Source organism: Egretta garzetta, unplaced genomic scaffold (genome assembly GCF_000687185.1).
Source record: "Egretta garzetta isolate BGI_Z169 unplaced genomic scaffold, ASM68718v1 scaffold2771, whole genome shotgun sequence".
NCBI classification, from domain to species: Eukaryota; Metazoa; Chordata; class Aves; order Pelecaniformes; family Ardeidae; genus Egretta; species Egretta garzetta.
In genome coordinates, this window is record NW_009258744.1 from 1 (window position 1) to 1,121 (window position 1,121).

Sequence of the window (1,121 nt, forward strand, 5' to 3'; positions counted from 1 at the left end):
TTGGCCCCAAAAATGAGGCATTTGGCCCCAAAAGTGAGGAGTTTGGCCCCAAAAATGAGGGGTTTGGCCCAAAAACTGGGGGATTTGGCCCCAAAAATGAGGCATTTGGCCCCAAAAGTGAGGAGTTTGGCCCCAAAAATGAGGGGTTTGGCCCAAAAACTGGGGGATTTGGCCCCAAAAATGAGGCATTTGGCCCCAAAAGTGAGGAGTTTGGCCCCAAAAATGAGGGGTTTGGCCCAAAAACTGGGGGATTTGGCCCCAAAAATGAGGCATTTGGCCCCAAAAGTGAGGAGTTTGGCCCCAAAAATGAGGGGTTTGGCCCAAAAACTGGGGGATTTGGCCCCAAAAATGAGGCATTTGGCCCCAAAAGTGAGGAGTTTGGCCCCAAAAATGAGGGGTTTGGCCCAAAAACTGGGGGATTTGGCCCCAAAAATGAGGCATTTGGCCCCAAAAGTGAGGAGTTTGGCCCCAAAAATGAGGGGTTTGGCCCAAAAACTGGGGGATTTGGCCCCAAAAATGAGGCATTTGGCCCCAAAAGTGAGGAGTTTGGCCCCAAAAATGAGGGGTTTGGCCTCAAAAATGAGGGGTTGGACCCTAAAAGTGAGGGGTTTGGCCCCAAAAGTGAGGGGTTTGGCTCCAAAATGGGAGCCTGGGCCCTAAAAATAAGGGGTTTAGCCCTAAAAATGAGGGATTTGGCCCTAAAAATGAGGGTATGAAGCCTAAAAATGCAGCTTTAGGCCCTTAAAATGGGGGGTTTGGCCCCAAAACCGAGGCTTTGGAGCTGATAAATGAAGCTTTGGACACAAAAAGGGAGGTTTGGGGGCGAAAAGTGAGGAACAAGACCCCAAAAGGGAGGATTTGGGCCCAAAAAGGGAGGATTTGGACCCAAAAGGGAGGCTTTGGACCCCAAAAGGGAGGATTTGGACCCAAAAAGGGAGGCTTTGGACCCAAAAAGGGAGGATTTGGACCCAAAAATGGAGGCTTTGGACCCAAAAAGTGAGGATTTGGACCCAAAAAGTGAGGCTTTGGACCCAAAAAGTGAGGATTTGGACCCAAAAAGGGAGGCTTTGGACCCAAAAACGGAGGATTTGGAGCAAAAAAGTGAGGATTTGGACCCAAAA

The 1,121-nt window shown here is 49.7% G+C and overlaps 1 protein-coding gene across 1 annotated transcript; it reads left to right on the top strand.

Moving 5' to 3' along the window:
- Window positions 1-118: 118 nt before the first annotated feature.
- On the top strand, window positions 119-621 carry LOC104135416 (zinc finger protein 768-like; the record flags this gene model as incomplete). The annotated part of the gene is made up of 1 exon (XM_009649068.1): window positions 119-621. A coding segment is annotated over one exon (503 nt), but the record flags the coding sequence as incomplete, so codon positions are not given.
- Window positions 622-1,121: the final 500 nt, after the last annotated feature.